General features: G+C 32.2%; 1 protein-coding gene across 1 annotated transcript; it reads right to left on the bottom strand.

The window, feature by feature from the left end:
* Positions 1 to 10,263: 10,263 nt before the first annotated feature.
* On the bottom strand, positions 10,264 to 13,859 carry LOC141678528 (endoglucanase 5-like). The gene is made up of 10 exons (XM_074484877.1): positions 13,532 to 13,859; positions 13,168 to 13,380; positions 12,512 to 12,712; positions 12,332 to 12,418; positions 12,058 to 12,222; positions 11,752 to 11,875; positions 11,499 to 11,662; positions 11,024 to 11,384; positions 10,881 to 10,934; positions 10,264 to 10,767 (listed from the first exon to the last, which is right to left on the bottom strand). The coding sequence occupies exons 1-10, from the start codon at positions 13,727 to 13,729 to the stop codon at positions 10,478 to 10,480; spliced, it is 1,857 nt and encodes a 618-aa protein (XP_074340978.1). The 5' UTR covers positions 13,730 to 13,859; the 3' UTR covers positions 10,264 to 10,477.
* Positions 13,860 to 17,453: the final 3,594 nt, after the last annotated feature.

Below are 17,453 nucleotides of genomic sequence, written 5' to 3'. Positions count from 1 at the left end.
ATATGTTAGGCATGGAGGGATTTGAAGGCATGGGAGCATTTTTAACAGATTTGCAATTATCAGATAGGTGATTAACACTTTTACAATGCACACAGCTTTTTCTAGGAGCATACCTATCAGGTGTGTAATTGTTATGTTTATTAATCCCTACCTTCCCATTTCTTTTAGATTTTCTTTTAGTTTCCTTCTTATCTTCAACCAACTTAAGCCTATTTTTCAGCTGATCTAAAGTCATGTGTCCTATATTCACCTTACTGGCATCTTTGGATGTGATAGCTCCTTCTTTGACAAAGTTCTTGAAAGTTGAATCATCCTTCTTATTGAGATTTTTATTTTTAAAATTACTTGCCTGTTTTAATTGATGAGCCTTCAACGGATGCTCTTTTTCTTCCTTCAACGGATAACTTTCATCATCCGTTGCTTCCACATCCATTGGCAATCCATCAATTAATTCTAACTCCTTTTTGTTTTTCTTCCAGGCATTCTCACAGAATGATTCAATTCCCTGAACCTTGGCAATCTGAACACTAACATCCCTAGATGTTTTCCAGGCCTTGATTACCTCTTGCTCACTTTCTAACTGTTTAGAAAGAATTTCTACTTTCTTAACAGCTTCTTCTAGTTCACTCTCAACAGTCAAGCATCTAAGTTTAATCTTTTCAAGCTCAATTACCTGATCTTCTAACACAGCATTCCTATCACTTAAAAACACATTATTCTCTTTGATCCTAGTGTTTTCTTTAGCTAGTGATTTAAGGGAAATACGCAAATGATATAATTCATTGGACATATCATTTATGGCTTCATTGCATTCATTTTTAGAAAGCTGAGAGAGATCAGTAGTAATTACCTGGTTGCTTGATGAACTAGTTTCATTTTCATCAGAATTAGCCATCAGGGCTAGGTTGACATATTCCATATCATCATCTTCATTGACTCCATCTGCTGCCCAATCATCTTGAGTGAGAAAAGCTCTTTCCTTTTATTTGAGCAAATCAAAATACTTCTTTTTGTAATCAACTTGCTCAAATTTCTTCTTATCAGAGGTTGGCTTCCTACACTCACTTGCAAAGTGTCCACTAATGCCACAGTTATAACATTTGAACTTGGATTTGTCCACCATATTTTTGTTTGGCTTAGTGAATTTTTATATTTTTCCTGAACTTCATCTTTGCAAACCTCCTGGACAGAAAAGCCAGATGTTCATCAACATCATCAGAGTCATCCTGACTGGAATTATTTTCATCCTCAGCTACTTGCTCTTTACCCTTGTTTGATTCTGATTTGCTTGTGCCAATTTTGAGACTTGGCATTGTCTTCTCCTCATTCCTGGCTCCAACCTTCTCACTGTCAGCTACAAGTGCAACTGATCCTCCTTTTCTCTTCCCCTTTTCCAACAACTCATCTTGCTCCATCTCAAGTTCATATGTCTTCAAAATTCCATATAATCTTTCAAGTGTGAAGTCCTTATAATCTTGAAAATTTCTTAGAGAAACAGTCATAGGCTTCCATTCCTTTGGTAGAGACCTTAGAAATTTTAAATCAGAGTCCTTAACTTGGTACACTCTGCCATACAGCTTCAATCCATTCAATAGTTTCTGAAATCTGTTGAAGGTATCATTCAATGATTCTCTTTCTTCAAAATGAAAATATTCATACTGTTGAATGAGAAGCTGCATTTTGTTTTCTCTAACTTGCTCAGTGCCTTCACAGAAGCTACACAGTATCCCAAATTTCCTTAGCAGTTTGGCTGTTAATGACATTGTCAAACATATCTTGATCTAGGTCATTAAACAAAATGTTCATGGCTTTCTTGTCCTTGTGAACCTCTTCAATATCTTCAACAGTCCATTCTGCTTTTGGCTTGGGAATAGACTGTCCAACAGCAACTGTTGCAGTAGCAGCTGTGGCCACCTTGTGAGGGATGTGAGGACCATTTTCAATGCGGTTGATGTAGCTTTCATCTTGAGAGAGAAGATGTAAATGCATCTTCACTTTCCAGTGATGATAGTTATCTCTTTCCAAGATTGGAATCTTTACACCAATATCCTTCTTACTCATGATGTTAGCAGAATAGATCTTTAAACTCTTTGTATGTTAAGAGCTTGCTCTGATACCAATTGTTATTCCCAGTGGACTAACAATGAGATTTACAGAAGGGGGGTTGAATGTAAATCTCAAAACTTTTTCAAGTTTTGAGTAGTTTCTAAGGCTAAGTGTTTTAGTGAGCAAATGTGTCTGAATTGCTTGAAGCTAATACAGACAGATATATATTCGAACACAAATGTAAAGAACACGAAGAACTTAAAAACTTTTCTGGTGGATTTGTTGTTCCACCAGAGATGTGTTATTTCAGAAAATCTGTGATTCAAAGAATTAAATCACAGCTGCTTCGTAGTACAAACTAGATGATTTTCTCTCTGGATTTTTCTAAACAGCTCTGGAAAATTCACATCTAATTACTAGCTGCTACTTGGTTTATATATCACCAAGTTTACAAGTGAAGACAAAACTGTAAAATACAATTAAAAAGGCTCTTCACATGTTTCTTCTTCATTTCTCTATCCAATGCAATTTAGGCTTAGCTGTTAATCTTTGAATACTTCCTTGTTTGCACCAGAATGGAAATGCTGCATTTTCTTGATTCCTCCTAGAGGCTTCCACATTCCAGTTTGTCTCTGTCAACCCATGTGCCTCTGTCAGCTTATGAATTGTCACTATCAACTGCTAATGAACTAAGCATCCGTTGAAGCTTTCATCCGTTGATGCCTTATCCGTTGAGGCTTTATCCGTTGAAGCTTTATCCGTTGATGCATTAGCAGTTGAAGTCTTTATCCGTTGAAGCACTTATCCGTTGATGGATATTATCCGTTGAAGCTTTAGAGACATCCGTTGAAGCTTTGTTTTTTTATCCGTTGAAGGTCTTCAATATCAGTTGATACTTCTTCACTTATACAAAATTACAAGGCATGAAATATTTACAATTAGCCCTCCTATTTGCATATCCACTAGTAGTCAACATGACTGATAATTTCCTACAACATCTAAGAATTACAACTTGAATCCAGAGAATGAAATGTGCTACAATACTAAACTTATTGCTAAGTAAAGCTACTCCTTCAACGGATAGCCAAGATGGTCTTATCCGTTGAGGCTACAAACACTAGATTTCTACTTAAGTATTTTGTTTAACTTATCATCAAACTAATACACATATTCCTAACAGAACCTCAAATAATAATTGAAACAAATAGTTCGAGAGAAACAATAATAACAAAAGGTATAAAATTAAGATTAAAAATTTTAGACTTAGAATATAATATAAGTCTAGGAGTGATAGAAAATGACGTTAGTTATCAACTTTTATTAGGAATGGATTTCTTAAATTAAATAAAATATAATATAACGAATGAAGGAATAGAAATAAATGATCAGAATAAATTAAGATTTATAGACTGAATATGAACCCTGAAAAGGAGATAAACGAGAAGAAAGATGAAATAGAAACTATTAATAAGATAATAAAAGAAACATTAATTATGTCTCAAGAAAAAGAACTACAATACTTAAAAGAAAAAGAAAAACTAGAGGAAGAAGTAAAATAATTAGAGAAAATAAAAAGTAAGAAAAGAAAAACATGGATAAATGAAGGAGAATAGAGAAAACGAGTATATAAATATGAATAATACTGAAAACCAAATAAAAGATATTTGGAATGAAATATTTATAAAAGAAAGTTTAAACGCTATATTGAAAAAGATGGAAGAAAATCAAGAAATTAATAGAAAAATAATTTATGGAATATGTCAGAAATCCCAATCTTTAAACAAATATTAGATAAGTTAACCATTATACAAAATAGTTTAGAACAAAATAAAGAAAAGCAAATAATTAAAGACGAAACAGAAGAACCAGAAATAGTACCTATAACGGTAATAGGAAGAACTAAAGAAACTATATTAATGGATATAAGCAAATCGAAACCTAAAATGACTATAGGGGTTAAAATAGCAATAAATGGTTTAGTAGAACTTCATAAATCAGGAAAATTCTAGAAGAATGTCTATAACAGAACATAGTGCTATAATATTTCTTAAAAAACATGGAAAAGAGTTAATGGAAAAAGAAAGAAAAAAATATGAACCTATAAAAGAAGAAATAAGAAAAGATGAATTAGAAGAATTAAGAAAAGAAAATGCTAAATTAAAAACTAAAACCAATATAGAATGGTTAAATAAATATAAATTTTATAAAAAAAAATATAAAACCCAAAAGAAAGAATTAAAAGAAACAAAGTTAGAAGTAATAAATGTATTAAAAGAAATAGATAATTTAAAAAATGAGATTAATCAATTAAAGATAGAATTACAAGGAAAGGAAATTATTAAGTCTGACGATAATGATCCAGAAACGAATAAAGAACAAGGTGAGAGTAGTAATACAAGTGAATCAGATAGTAATCTAGGAGAAGAAGGATTAAATTACTTAGAAGAATCAGATAATGAGGAAAAGGAAATGATAATAAAAGAAAATAAAGAAATATTAGAAGCCCTTGGAAATACCGTAAATGCAATCATAACAAATGAAGAAAAAAGCGATGAAAGTGATATAGAAGGAAGAGAAACTTCGCATAAACAAACAAATTATGAAACCGAATCAGATAATATAATGGATGAAGATGCATACCTAGAAGAAGAAATAGAAGATCATATAATAACTAAAAATAATATTAAAATGCAGGAAATATACCTATAGGACAACAAAATGAAGTACAAGATTTCATAGGATCAATAAACCAAGGAATAAATATAAATGGATATTTTCTAGATTTAGATAATGTCTACGACGATCAAGAAATAAGTAGAAGAATAAAAGATTGGAATTTAGGGATGTATATAGTCTTAATGAATTCAAAAAATATAGAAGATCTGGATTATGTTTTTGAATTAATATCAAAAACAATTGTAGGAAAAGCAGCATTTTGGTTAGAAAATATTATTTATGAATTAAAAGGACAAGTAAGAACGTATGCTAGAAGCTGGAAAGATACGTTAAACGCATTTGATATATTATTAAAAAGAGAATTTCTAGGAGAAAGATGGTTTGTAGCTCAAGAAAATATAACAGTAGAAAGAAAATTAGAGATAACAATGTATCTAAATAATATGAAATGTTATAGGATTAGTAAATTACCAGAATATACTATAAGTTTTACTAAATTCTTTTATGAAACTAAGTTTTTACCTAATGAAAGCTTAGTATATCAACAACTGTATTATGATCATTTACCTTCACCTTATAATATCGAAATAACTAAAGAATATAATAATCTAGAACCTAAGGAAAATACATTAGGAGAGAGAATTGGATTATTAAGAGCATATTTAACTCGAAAATGTGAGGAATATAGAATTCAACAGAGAATTAAAAAGGATAAAAAACAAGGATTAAGAGAAATCTGTAATTTTACAGAGAAAAAATTAATATTTGGATGTGATAATCAAAATTATAAAACTAGAAAGAAATATAGGAAATATAGAAAAACAGATTATAATAATCAAAATATATATTATAAAAAACAAAATAAAACCTATAGACCTTATAAACCATTTAATCGAAGATTTAAAAGAAAAAAATTTAAAAAATATAGAAATACTCCTGAAAATAGAAAGAGATTTAGATATAAGAGAAAGTTTAGAAAAAGAAATAAAACAAAAATAGCAGATTGTAAATGTTGGAATTGTAATGAAAAAGGACATTATGCAAATAAGTGCCCTAAATTACAACAAAAAGGAGTAAAATACATAGATACTACCGAATTAATAATGAAATTAGAATACATAAGAGAAGATAATAATAACTGGTATGATGAAGAAGTATTCTATATAAGTGAAACAGAACCAGAAGAAATAAATTATATAAATGAAAATGATAGTAATGATGAAAGTTTAACTACTGAATATAATAAAATGGTAGCTATATATATTGAAGCACGGGTAGAATATAAACCTACTAAATATATAAAACAAAAGATATTTATAGATAGCGGAGCAAATATTTGTTTAGCTAAAGAAGAAGTATTTACTCAACACAAATGGAAACGTACTAAAAATAGAATAATAGTAACATGATTCAATAACCATAAAAAAGAGATAGATATAATAGCAGAAAATGTAAGATTTATATTAGGAAAAACAAGGTTTAGGTTACCTATAATATACCAAGAAAATAATATGAAACAACAAATGTTACTAGAAAATAACTTTTTAGATTCTTTTAAAACTCAAATAATAAAACAAGATAGGATAAGTTTGTTAACACCTTGCGAAAAATGGATAGTATTAAAAAGAATAGTACCTGTAAAATCAATAGAAATAAGTAATATTAAAGCATAAAGAAAAACTAATTTAGAACTATTAAAACAAAAATATTTAAAAGCCTTAGAAATAAATTTTGGAGAACATCCAATGAAGCTATGGGAAAAAGAAAAAATATACGCTGAAATAAAACTGATAAATCCTAATGATATAATTAGAAACAGACCAATAAGATATAGTCCAACAGATCAAAAGGAGTTAGAAGTTCAAATAAAAGAATTATTAAATTTAGGACTAATACAAGAAAGTAAAAGTCCACATAGTAGCCCAGCGTTTTTAGTAAGAAATCATAATGAAGTAAAAAGAGGAAAAGCTAGAATGGTAATAGATTATCGAGAACTAAATAAAAAGACTATATTTGATGAATATTTTTTACCATATAAAAGAAATTTAATAAACCAAACAAGTAATAAAAAATGGTTTAGTAAATTTGATTGTAAAAGCGGATACTGGCAAATAAAATTAACTAAGGAATCTAGATGTTTAACAGCATTTAGCGTTCCACAAGGACATTACGAATGGATAGTACTACCATTTGGATTAAGAACAGCCCCACAAATATTCCAAAGAAGAATGGATAATATATTTAGAGAAAAGAATGATTTTATCCTAGTATATATAGATGATATATTAATATTTAGTGACAATTTAACAGACCATTCAAAATATCTAGATATATTTATTCAGACTATTAGAAAACATGGAATCCTATTATCAGAAAAGAAATCAGAAATATTTAAACACAAAATAGAATATTTAGGATATATTATAGATTCTGAAGGAATTCAATTACAAGAACATATATCAACAAAAATAAAGAATTTTAAAGAAACTTTAGAAAATAAAAAAGAAGTACAACAATTCTTAGGAATAGTAAATTATGCTTCAGATTATATAAAAGACTTACCAAAATTAAGAAAACCTCTACAAGACTTAATAAAGAAAAATAAAACTTTTGAGTGGAAAGAAGATCATACAAATGCAATAAGAGTACTAAAAACAAAGATAGAAAATTTACCTAAACTACGATTACCCAAAGATACTGATCAATTAGAATTATTTACAGATGCTAGTGATATAGGATGGGGAGCAACATTAGTAGCTTTTGAAAAAGATGATATTGATAAAGAAAACCCTTTAATATGTGGATATGCAGCTGGAACTTGGAAACCCAATGAAAAGAATTATCATATTAATGAAAAGGAATTATTAGCGGTAAAATTAGGAATTAAAAGATTTTATTATAATTTACTACCTGTAAAATTTGTTGTAAGAACAGATAATACTCAAATAAGATCATTTATATTCAATAAAATTGACCATTTACCAGAATTAAATAAGAGAAGAAATTGGCAAGCATTCTTTACTTGTTATGATTTTATTATTAAAAATATATCAGGTACTAAAAATATTCTTGCAGATTTTCTTAGTAGAGAAAATGGACAGGGATAACAAAAATATTCAACCGATGGAAATGATATTAGAAGAAATCGAGAGGAAGAATGAACAAATTGCAACCTTGACCCAAGAAATCAATAACCTTATAAAAAATCTTGAAGGAGCTATAAAGCTAACCAAAAATATTACACCCCAAACTTTTGTATCAAGACTAGCTACAACTCCTACAATATCAACCCTTACCCAAACAGAAATATCCAAACCAGAACAACCAAAACCTCAAGATTCTATATCAGACAGAATTAAATATCCAAAAGAGTATATAGAAGCCTTTGAAAAGATAACAAAATTTTATGACTACAAGTCCAATAATATCATCCTCAGAACTGGAAAATTTAGTAAATATCCAAGGTATATCTGCAAAGAAGACGCTGATCCTAAAGTGGTAGAAAGCTTATTAATGTTGGGATTTATTGATAAAATAATGGTTGATGAAATATTAAGAAGTATATCAAAACTTCCACCACTAATAGTTGAAAGCGTTAGTGCAATGATGCAATCATATGGACCAAGAGGAATATATGGAGTGCAGGTATTTGATGCTTGTACCGACTTTGAAGGAAAACCAATAATAATATGTCAGATATTCAAGTATGGAAGGAATACTACTATAGAAGACGATAATACTAGTCTCAAGTCCCCTATGTCATGCACAATAGAAGGATTTCAAGAATGGATGTCAAATAAGAGAGCAATTGGATTATCAGTTCTAAAATCCAAACTTGAAGATCTTATAAAAGGAAGGAAGGCATGCGTATTAGGAACAAGTACGAAGGGAGACGTAGAAGAAATATTAACATTATATTATAATAATGATGTTTTGAAAACAGATACAAGTGATTTAGCAGGTATGCATAACAGGATAACAGGTGGAAGTTACAATCATGCACCAAAAACCAAGGAGTTTTTCAAGGATATTATTACAGGACAAAGAAAGAAGACTGTAGTAGTTTTAAAACCCTTAGTAAAGGAAGGAGTATGTTCTAATCCTTTCGAGTAAGATTGTAATAACTCTTGTTATTTCAACATGTAATATTATAGTAATCTTATGGCCCAAACAAAGTTTGGTGACCATAACATATTAGAAAATGTTTTTACGGCCCAATAAAAATTGGTGACTGTAATATATGATTCTACGGCCCAATGAAAATTGGTGACTGTAATAAAAACAGCCAAAAAATTATGGAATTCTAGACAAAGACAAAAGACAGCTGGCATCAAAAGGAGTGGACGAAATAAAAAGAGAAAGCAAGAAGAAAAAGAAGGCAGAAGAAAAAAGAAGACAGAAGAAAAAGTGGAAAAAGTTGAAAAAGAAGACAGAAGAAAAGAAAAAGAAGACAGAAGACAAAAGAAGACAGAAGAAAAGAAAAAAGAAGATAAAAGAAAAAGTGGCAAACGTTGAAAAAGAAGGCAAATGTTGAAAAAGAAGACAAAGAAAAGAAAAAGGAAGGGATGAAAGGAAAGAAAAGGAATATTATGTCGGGAAAGCATATTATGTAACAAAAATCTCTCCCTCTATAAAAGAGGGGAATTGGAAAAAAAAGATTATCAGTGTTTTTATCAGTTTAAAAAATCCATTATTTGCTGAGCTATTTTCTCTGAGTTTTCATATACAAATTTCTTTTCTTTATACATTAATGGCAAGCTAAAAACCTCACATCTGCAATCTATAACAAGATAACATACAGTTTATATATATATATTTAAGTTGAATTTCATATAGATCAATTACCTAATAAACATATACAATTATGATAATTATAAAGATGAAGAAGCAAGGAACGGTAGATAGTAATGCCCGTAAGATTTTGGGCCTTCTCTCCCCAAATTGTGAGAATAAGGGCCAGATAGAGAGAGTAAACGCGTCCAAATATAGTGAAGGGAAATTAAATTAAATTTATAGTCTTATTTCCTTCCAGAAAATATTGAACTTTTTGGATATAAACTGTACTAGCCTATAACCCGTGCGATGCACGGATTGCTTTTAACATTCGATAATTTTTAATAATATATTTTATAATATAAATTGAAAAATATAATAAGTTATAACAATATATGTTTTATAATAATTTGAGACTTGACTGAAAATAAATAATATAATATAATATGTTGTTCACGGGACTTGAGCCCTGTAAAAATTGTTAAAATAAAGAATATAAAAGTTTAAATATAATAAGTTCTTGACGGGGTTCGAAGGAGAGCAGTTTAAATATTAATATAATAATATTTTATTATTGCATCCAACGGTTCTCATCTTTATAACTTTAGATCTGACGGTTGTTATTTGTCGTACTAAACAACTGTACCGAGTAACCGACTACCAAATAGATGGTGTTCTGCTTATAATAGTATAGTACAGATAGATAGATAGATAATGCTTTACAGAAGATGATGAGTTGTGTGCTTTGAAACAAAAAGAATTACCTTAAATTTTCATATAAGTTACCAAGTCTTGCATTCAAATTCTATTCTATGTGAACTTAAAAAAATTACAAAAGAAAATCTGTGTTCGCCTTCTAAATTGTAATACGCTGACACCTTCTATTAACATTTAACAGAGAGAATCTTCAGCTTCATGGATTAGAAAATTTATCTTCTACAATTATATAGATAAATGGAATCCTGAGCTTCTGTTGTAATCCTTAATTGTAGCTTTCAACTGAGATTTTAGCCTGAGGGCCGCTTTGAATATAAACAAAAATGCAATCTGAGCCAGGTTTCAGTACTTTGAGCCATCGCGGTAATTTGTATATGTTCTTTTCGTGAGTTGGAGAAAGACCCCATGAAGATCCACTTAAATTCTCAACTAACAGCCTGAGATTTGTTATCGTCTTCTGTGAAATGTTCTTGATTATCACTCTGTGTCGATAATAGTTTGTTTTGCCAACCGTCCATGAATTAGTAATGGAGTGCAAGAACTGAACTGGAATAGCTGTCATCAAAATGTACTTGTAGTCAGTATCGACATTAATCTTGTTTATAAATTTCTATCAAAGAGTTCTGTAGTTGTCCATAATTCTTTACTGGTAAAGTTTGTAAACTCACCTGATCTTGGGGTAGCGACTGGGGTAGCTATTGGTGCAGCTTTAGGATGAGAAACTGTAAACAAAGAGAAACACATAAGCCAGTCATCAACAAGATATTGAAAATATGTGATTTTGAGGTGCTTTTAAAGTTTTGGTACTCACTTGGTGGTTGATGATAAGACACGGCTCCATTATTTTTACTCAAGGATTGCAACTTGGAGAAAAGACCTATAAGAGGAGCAGTACCAGTCATTGTAGGCTCAGTTTGTTCATAATTAGAACGGGTATCGACGAACTCATCGTTCTTGTCAGGTCCTCCAACCAATGCTCCATAGATAGTGTTAGGATTCCTTTCAGCACGACGATACCAAGTCTCAAATCCTTGCACACATCCAACAGCAGAGTGGAGAACTGATGTTGATGCAATGGAAGCACCTCGGTGGTGAACGTGATTCGGGTAGTTTTGTCCGTAGCCAACTATATAACTCATGGACTTGGGATTTTTTCCTAGTATGTAATCACCCTATAACAAAGTAATCAAAAAAAAATATAAACTTTTGGTCTAGGTAAAGTTCATAAAGTTGAGGAAAATGTAAATATGCGTGTTTGTCAGAAACAATGAATTTCAAGGGAATGCCTGTGATTTAGCAAAATTGAGAAGATCTTGAGGTTTAAGCACGGCATCTGGACACTTGAGCATTGCATTTGCAGACGAGAGATACTGAGAGTAAACAACATGAAGAAATGCTGCTGACGCTGCGTACTGCATGTTGTTCCAGTCATTTATGTATAGTAGTCCGCCTAGTTACATAAATCAGTAGAGGATGTTAAGACTTTTAGTCAAGCTTTCAAACTTAGTTCAACAAACAACTAGGAAACATAGACATTACCAGGGGTCATTGGGGCATTGTATCCATCATTCTTTTGTTGACAAGCACATGCAAAATAATCTGCCTTGGCCTGGTATTGCTTTAGCGTAGATGTGTAAGCTCCTCCATTCCCCTCTAATAACACCTGCACATGGTGTCCAATGTCACAAGAAGCTCAAATGAACTTTGAAATGTTTGATGTTTGTAATGTACATAAGCTTAGCTATGATCAGTGATGACAAGGGTGCATTTTAATTTGGACCCTGAATAATTATGGGTTTTTCGGATGATCTAACACATATATCCAATGAATTTCTCATTGCATACCTTGGATAGGAGAATCTGTACACCAGCATATTTATTGTCCCAAGAAAATTGTTTGACTGCCCAGCCAGTTCCACCCATAGAGACAGCATTATCAACCACATATTTCAAGTAGTACTCCTCCTTGGTTGCTTGATGGAGCCATGCAGCGGCCCATAACAATTCATCCTTTAATTGATGAAAACAAGTAACTCAGTACGAGAGGAAATAACCAAAATAATGGCCGAGTTCCATAGGTATAATCATAGATAAATAAACAGATATAATGTTGACTAACCCCATAACCAGATGATGCATAGAACTTCTTGGAATTCGGAATGGAGTCTATAGACAATCCCCTGAATCTATCAGCAAATGAGAATAGCTGCCCAAAAAATAAATTAAAGTTAGTTTCTGGCATCTACACTACAGAACTCACTTTCTTCAAAGTTATATCGAAGTGTAATGAAGAGTTTACCTGTTTAGCATGCACTAACAGAAGATTGGAGTAGGAAGAGTCATAAGGCTTGAATGCTAAAGAAGCTGCAGCCAAGGCAGCTGCAGTTTCACCAGCAAGATCTGAGCCTGGATTATTGGTGTCAAGTTTATAAGCAGTCCTTGAGGTTGTCATGTCCTCAGCTCGCTCCCAACAATAATGATCAGAATCTCCATCTCCTACCTGAACATATTAATTTTTAAACCAAATTTAGTCCATTGTTGTCATAAAATCTAAAATTCAATTTGTTCCGAGGATGACTGAATGTAAAAGAGCATGTATTTGTGAAATATAGCACAGCTTGTTCCGAGGCGCGCGTTTACATAGCATTTCCATCAGTTTATGAACTGATATAAAGAAAATGTATTGAAACAAAGCCAGGATATATAAGTGTCAAATGTAATGCATTTATGCATATAGTAGGTGCTTGTAGGTGACCACACTTGCACTTGTTCATTTTTCACGCGAACAACCAATATATGGTAAGAAAGAATGCATAACTAGCTATAAGAGTTTTTTTTGATATGCTGTTGGAGTAGGAAGGAAATTGGAGACAGGGAAAGTACTTGAAGTTGGGACTAGTGTAGTCAGTGTTAAAATATTATTGGAAAAAAAAGAATAGAATTGGATGTAGTGACCTGTGCCCAAAGAACATTAGGCTGAGGATGAGCTTTGATGAAATAATCAGTTCCCCATTTGATGGCAGCCAAAGTGTTCCCCATTTGATTTTGTCCTGTTATCTCTTTTCGAAACTCAGTAACTCCCCAGGACAGCATTGTCACACTAAAAGCCATTGGCAGCCCAAACTTCACATGGTCTCCTGCATCATAATACCCTCCCACCAAGTCCACCTGCATAAACAAATATTCGTAAATACAAATTTATAATCCGTTTAACAAAACATCAATCTTTATGCAAACATGCAGCTTTTACATAACAAAAGCTTGTTGCAGAAACTATATTGGAAAAGTTTACGATTAGGTATCAAGTACAAAAACTTACTCCTTGCTTATAGCCATCAGAAAGGCCAGAATCAGCACGCCATTTAACACGTTGAGAGGAAGGCAATTTACCAGACCTTTGTGCCTCGAAGAACAACAAACTCTTGTCAAAGGCATCTGCATAATCAAAGCCCGACGCAACGATACTACTTGCAATCAGAAGGACTAATACACATGCACATGCTACAGTGTTCACCATATTATTAGCTACTTGCTATGAAATGCCCTTAACAGTACCAGTTCTGCTTGCAAACTAGCTTCTGATATACATTTAAAATGCTTGTGCATCTATATATATGTTCAAGTAGTGCATGAATGAAGATGAAAGACAGAGAAAATGGTATAATGGTAGTAGCCTTCACGTTCATGAAAAAAATGTTAGGAATTAAGAAGACAAGCAGAAGATAGAGCTATGCACGTTGTGTTGTTTCATGTATGTACGTGCATTTGACATATTATAAGGCTATGTGCTTTGGTTTTTGATCGGTAGTTTGGTGAACTAAATATTATAATGCATGCAGCATTATGACATTTGTCATGTGTTGCAAAATCCATACCCTCTCTATCTTAAATTTAGGCCTAATTTTTTTAGTTGACTTTGTAAGATATTGTTCCTTAAAGAATTAACTTAATCACCATAGAAACCGTGGACATGTTTTGGCTAAGATTTTGGGACAACACTACTATATATAAATGGCGGTTTAAAGTTTAAACACATGTATAAGCAACTTTTTACATGAAATGAGCTCATTTATCCGGTGCTTTCGTCCTTGATGAGCATTTTTTTTCCGCCAAAATATTTGGTCTCCTGTATTCATTCAGTAACTTTTGAACACACGAGTAAGAAAAGAAGATAATAAATGGCATAACAATTTCAAACGACTTAATATATATAACATTTGTTCCTACTAGTAGGGTTGGAACGACTTGATATCTGTTCCTTCTGTTTAGCAAAAGAAGGCAATATCGACTAGCTTACATGCATCGTTGTAGGTGTGTGTGTGCCGGACAGGGCTGTAATTTGGAGCGAACTTGAGTTTCGAGCCGGTCGTAATTCGAGTCGAGTTTAATTAATCGAGCCGAAATTTCTGCCCGGACTCGGCTCGTTTAACGAGTTCGAGCCGGGGGAGCTCGCGAGCTGCCCGACTGGAATAACAGCTCCAGTGCTGCAAGTACACAGTGCTATCTACCTGACAAAACAATTTAAAGCCGGACCAGAGTATAAACTACAAGAATAACATCTGCAACTAAAGATAACCACCGAAATTTGGTGGGATTGCCAGGCTTACAGATCAAAGTATCTAAACTTTACAGTTCAAGTATAATTATACACAGTGAGGAGACATGTTAATAATTAAACCAATAAACTTTGGCAGAAATAGTACAACAGCTGAAATGAACTAATGATGCATCTTAACTGGTTCTTCAAACCTGAGGAACAATTCAAGCGCCGCGCAATAATAATTTCTACGGACTTCATAATCAGTTAAACTCAGATAGAATCAAGACTAATAAGACCATAATACTGAAATTAGCAGAGATGCAAAACAGGAAAAGAAAATGTATAGCTCGCCATTGGATTAGTGGGGAATGGGGAAGTACATGATCTAAATAACCATGACTTAGTTTGTAGGAAACTTTAAGCTACACGAAACAAAAAGTCTTATAACCAATCGATGGGCAGAAAGACATAAAAGTTAAATACCCTTGAGGGTTGAGGCCATTACTTGAATACACTGTTAATAAATGGACGTAAAAATGCAGTTCATTTTCAACAACTATTGTCCCATGGGTATAATACCCCGCATAAAATACCAGCTGCATAGTTATGTAGTCAATATGAGAAACATGGTTTTCAGCAAGAACTGTGTCCATCTTTGGCTGGCTCCTAATCAAAAATGACCTGGGCTGTTAAAAAATGAAAGGAAATCTTCGACAATTGAAAAATCAATATACTGCTGCTATAAGCCCATAAATGATAGGTAAGAAAAAAAAAAGTGAAGTATCTTGGCAATGAGCATTTTAGAAAAATAATGTTCACCTTATAAATGCCCAAGAGTGTCAAAGGCCAAACTATCAACCCGTCTGATAGCAATAACTCAGCGATCTCCAGGTTTATGATATCTCCATCATATCCGGACATCCCAAACCAACTAAAAATTTACAAACACGTACCAAAACTATATCTAGAAACTCAGTCAGTCAATGTACCTAAATAATACCTCCTCCAATTTAAAACGCTATTATTCCCTTTAAACATCCTTCAGAACTATCCTAAGAACCATTCTCTTAGAGGTTAATCTTCCAAATTAGGGTAATTTCAACTTTGTTTTCTGTCTACTCATTAAATTTAACAATTTAAAAAAAACTATGGGTACTTTTTAAGTGACTTCATATAAAATTGAAGGATATTATTCTAAATTAAAGTATATATCAAAAGTTTCGAACACCGCACAACAAAAGAAAACTCATTATTTGTTTGATTGTATTTCAAAACTCTTATTACATACAAATATACAATCCTTCTTTGCAACAGTAATATTGAGAAGGAATATATTACAACAATCACAGACAACTGCAAGAAGTAAATCACATAAAAAGTTAAAAATTCATAAACCTGTTCTTCGTAAGCCCAATAGGAATCCAGCAAGCACAGTGAATTTACTTCTTCTTGGCTAACATCTTTGTCCAGTGGTCACATCATACTCACTCACAACATGAGGTGGTTCCAAGATAAAGAAAACCTGTGTAATCACTCATGTAATATCTTGCATATCATGTTTCATGTGACATTAATTAGTATATTTCTGATTAATAGTCCACTAAATATTTATAGAAGTTAAGTGGAATCACACACAGGACTTCTGATAAGTTATGCTATATAACTTCAAGTTTATAAAAAATGTGAGCTACTACAAGTCAAACAGGTATACCACGGTAGTATTTCTTTCTGTATCCTTCATTTCTGTTTGCAATAGATCTCAACTGCAGAGTTAAAAGTTCCCGGTCCTCCTGGATGTCCAGTTGCAGCTCGGACAAAACCACAAGTTGATCCATATGACCTTTAGCAAACCATCAAGTACTCTCTAAAAACGTAATTTGCCATTATCACCTACACAGCTACACTAGGTTCGCGAAAATTTGGTATATACAGTTCAAAGACACAACAAGAAAAATATAATCGATATAGAATAATGTATAGTGTCCCATATATAATTACTATAATTACAGTTCCAATATAAAATATAAAATATGCAATTACCAAGTTAGTACACATTTTGGTATGATACACAAGCCTTCAGCTAAGTACAAACCATAAGTATTATGTTTGTTGGCCCAGGTAAATATTTTTTTTAACCAACTTCAATTAGGCATCCACCTAAAGAAATATAACAAAACCTGGATTCTAGGCTCACACTACAATTCACAAGTAGAAGTATTCCTTTTCCCTGCCCTCACCAGTATAGAAAACAAAGGGACTTAAAAAACAGGAAAAAGAAAAAAATGTTAATGCAAATAAATGAAAAATAGGTTCATGCTTAATATGTTAATCATCTGGAAATCTAACAAATATTCTGTATCAATCTATAACTATAAAAACCATATTAATGCGCCAAAGTACACATCAATGGCAATGTAAATCCATCAAGACAATGTAGAACGAGGGGTTTTACCAATAACAGCACTGAGACGACAGATGACCTGCACTTATTTTAGGGGCTGCGGCACAAACTTATATATTCCTTTTCCCTGCCCTCGCCAGATTTAAGAGACGAAGGGGATTATAAATAAAACAGGGAAAAGCAAAAAATGTTGATGCGAATAATGGAAAATAAGTTCATGCTAAATATATTAATCACCTGGAAATCAGACAAATATTTAGTATAATGTTTTCAAAACATGTTCCTGTGACAAAATTCACA

Source organism: Apium graveolens, chromosome 8 (assembly GCF_009905375.1).
Source record: "Apium graveolens cultivar Ventura chromosome 8, ASM990537v1, whole genome shotgun sequence".
Lineage (NCBI taxonomy): Eukaryota > Viridiplantae > Streptophyta > Magnoliopsida > Apiales > Apiaceae > Apium > Apium graveolens.
The sequence above is the reverse complement of the archived record's forward strand: the minus strand, read 5'-3'. Positions and strand labels throughout refer to the sequence as shown.

Bases quoted from the DNA above. Each gene is read 5' to 3' on its own strand.
- LOC141678528 (XM_074484877.1), bottom strand. From the start codon at position 13,729: ATGGTGAACACTGTAGCATGTGCATGTGTATTAGTCCTTCTGATTGCA. The intron at 12,419-12,511 runs GTAAACTCTTCA...TTTTTTGGGCAG, and splicing joins TGTTAGTGCATGCTAAACAG to CTATTCTCATTTGCTGATAG. The intron at 12,223-12,331 runs GTTAGTCAACAT...CATCAATTAAAG, and splicing joins ATGCATCATCTGGTTATGGG to GATGAATTGTTATGGGCCGC.